The following is a 1,362-nucleotide window of genomic DNA, read 5'->3' as shown; positions in this document are numbered from 1 at the left end:
TGTTACTCCAACAATGTACAACTTCTTCCCTTGCTTCCTCAACATTGTGTTGTTACCCAAACAGTGTACAACTTCCTCCCTTGCTTCCTCTACACTGTGTTGTTACTCCAACAATGTACAACTTCCTCCTTTGTTTGGCCATATGTAGTACCTCAGATTTAAAACTTGGAAAAAGTCTGTGCATCTGTTTCTGACTGATTATCTATTGATACAAAACTTTTATGTTTTTAACAATATACTAATCAAATACATTTTTTTACTCATTCTTTATATTGAAAAATTGGAAGTGATTTTTAAAGTTAAAACACCAAATACAAATTTAATTGAAATGCAATCTAAGTCTTATGATAGAATATTTCTGCAATTACCTTAATGGTATTATTCACTTTCAGAGCCTCCTCAGAAATTTTAAATGACTGAGTAGTAAATAGACTGTTGGTATTATATCCACTTCTGTAACAGTTTTCTTTGAAGGTCTCCAAATCTATAATGTTCAAGAACAATGTTAAAAACACACATTTAAATAATTATAATCTACTTACACATTAACATAAAATATGGCAAAAAGTTTTCTTCAACCATTTCTCCTTCCCTTCAAACTCACAGTGCAAACAATAACTTATCAACCATTCCTTCATTCCCCCTCCACTTCAACCTGGAGCTGGGCAACTAGTGGAATTTGCTAAGTGATCAATCAACAAGCTCATTAATTGATTAGTACAACCACCCATATACAAACACACTTCATGTTTTCAAGAACTGCATTACTTTTACATAATACTTAGTATTAGTCTTCCTATTTTCATTCACCTTGTTTTGTTTAAGTAATTTTCTTATTACTCTTGGTTTGACATGATGGTCTCTTCTGAAGGTTGCCATTTGCATGTTTTGCAAAAACCAATCTATTTCTAAAAAGATATTTTGCAGCAATTTCTTAAAGACAATTTCAACATATCCTAGTTGACAAATGAATCACTAAATACCATCATGCAGTTAACATTATGTTTATTTTAAAATATACAGTAATCTCACACCAATCTTCTGTGAAATATATAAATTAACAATTAAATACTGAAAAGATGTTTTACTATCACCGATAAGGTTAATAACATATTTATTTAATACATATCACAACTACAGTTAGAAATAATTAAATAGTCAATCAGCCAGTTTATTTATGTAAATTGTTTGAATATTATAAACACAAAAATAATATTCAATAAAGATTTGAGTCTTCAAAATATTTTGCATTTGCATACCATACTCAGATTTTGTTAAACAAGACCGATGTCTGTAGGTTTACTTTCTTCTTAGAATTCTTCTCAAGAAGTCGATAAGCCGTCTTAACGTTGTTAGAACAAC

At 29.9% G+C, this 1,362-nt stretch overlaps 1 protein-coding gene across 1 annotated transcript in view; it reads right to left on the bottom strand.

The window, feature by feature from the left end:
• LOC106466680 (serine/threonine-protein kinase ATR-like) overlaps nt 1–1,362 on the bottom strand; it is a gene marked incomplete at its 3' end in the record, with an annotated part of 134,038 nt that overhangs the window by 97,557 nt on the left and 35,119 nt on the right. The window contains exon 6 of the mRNA XM_022394744.1: nt 369–484. Within this exon, the coding sequence (XP_022250452.1) occupies nt 369–484 (116 nt within the window). The remainder of the gene's footprint in view (nt 1–368; nt 485–1,362) is intronic.

This window comes from Limulus polyphemus, unplaced genomic scaffold, assembly GCF_000517525.1.
Source record: "Limulus polyphemus unplaced genomic scaffold, Limulus_polyphemus-2.1.2 Scaffold2342, whole genome shotgun sequence".
NCBI classification, from domain to species: Eukaryota; Metazoa; Arthropoda; class Merostomata; order Xiphosura; family Limulidae; genus Limulus; species Limulus polyphemus.
Note: the sequence above shows the minus strand (reverse complement) of the source record. Positions and strands in the feature narration are given on the sequence as shown.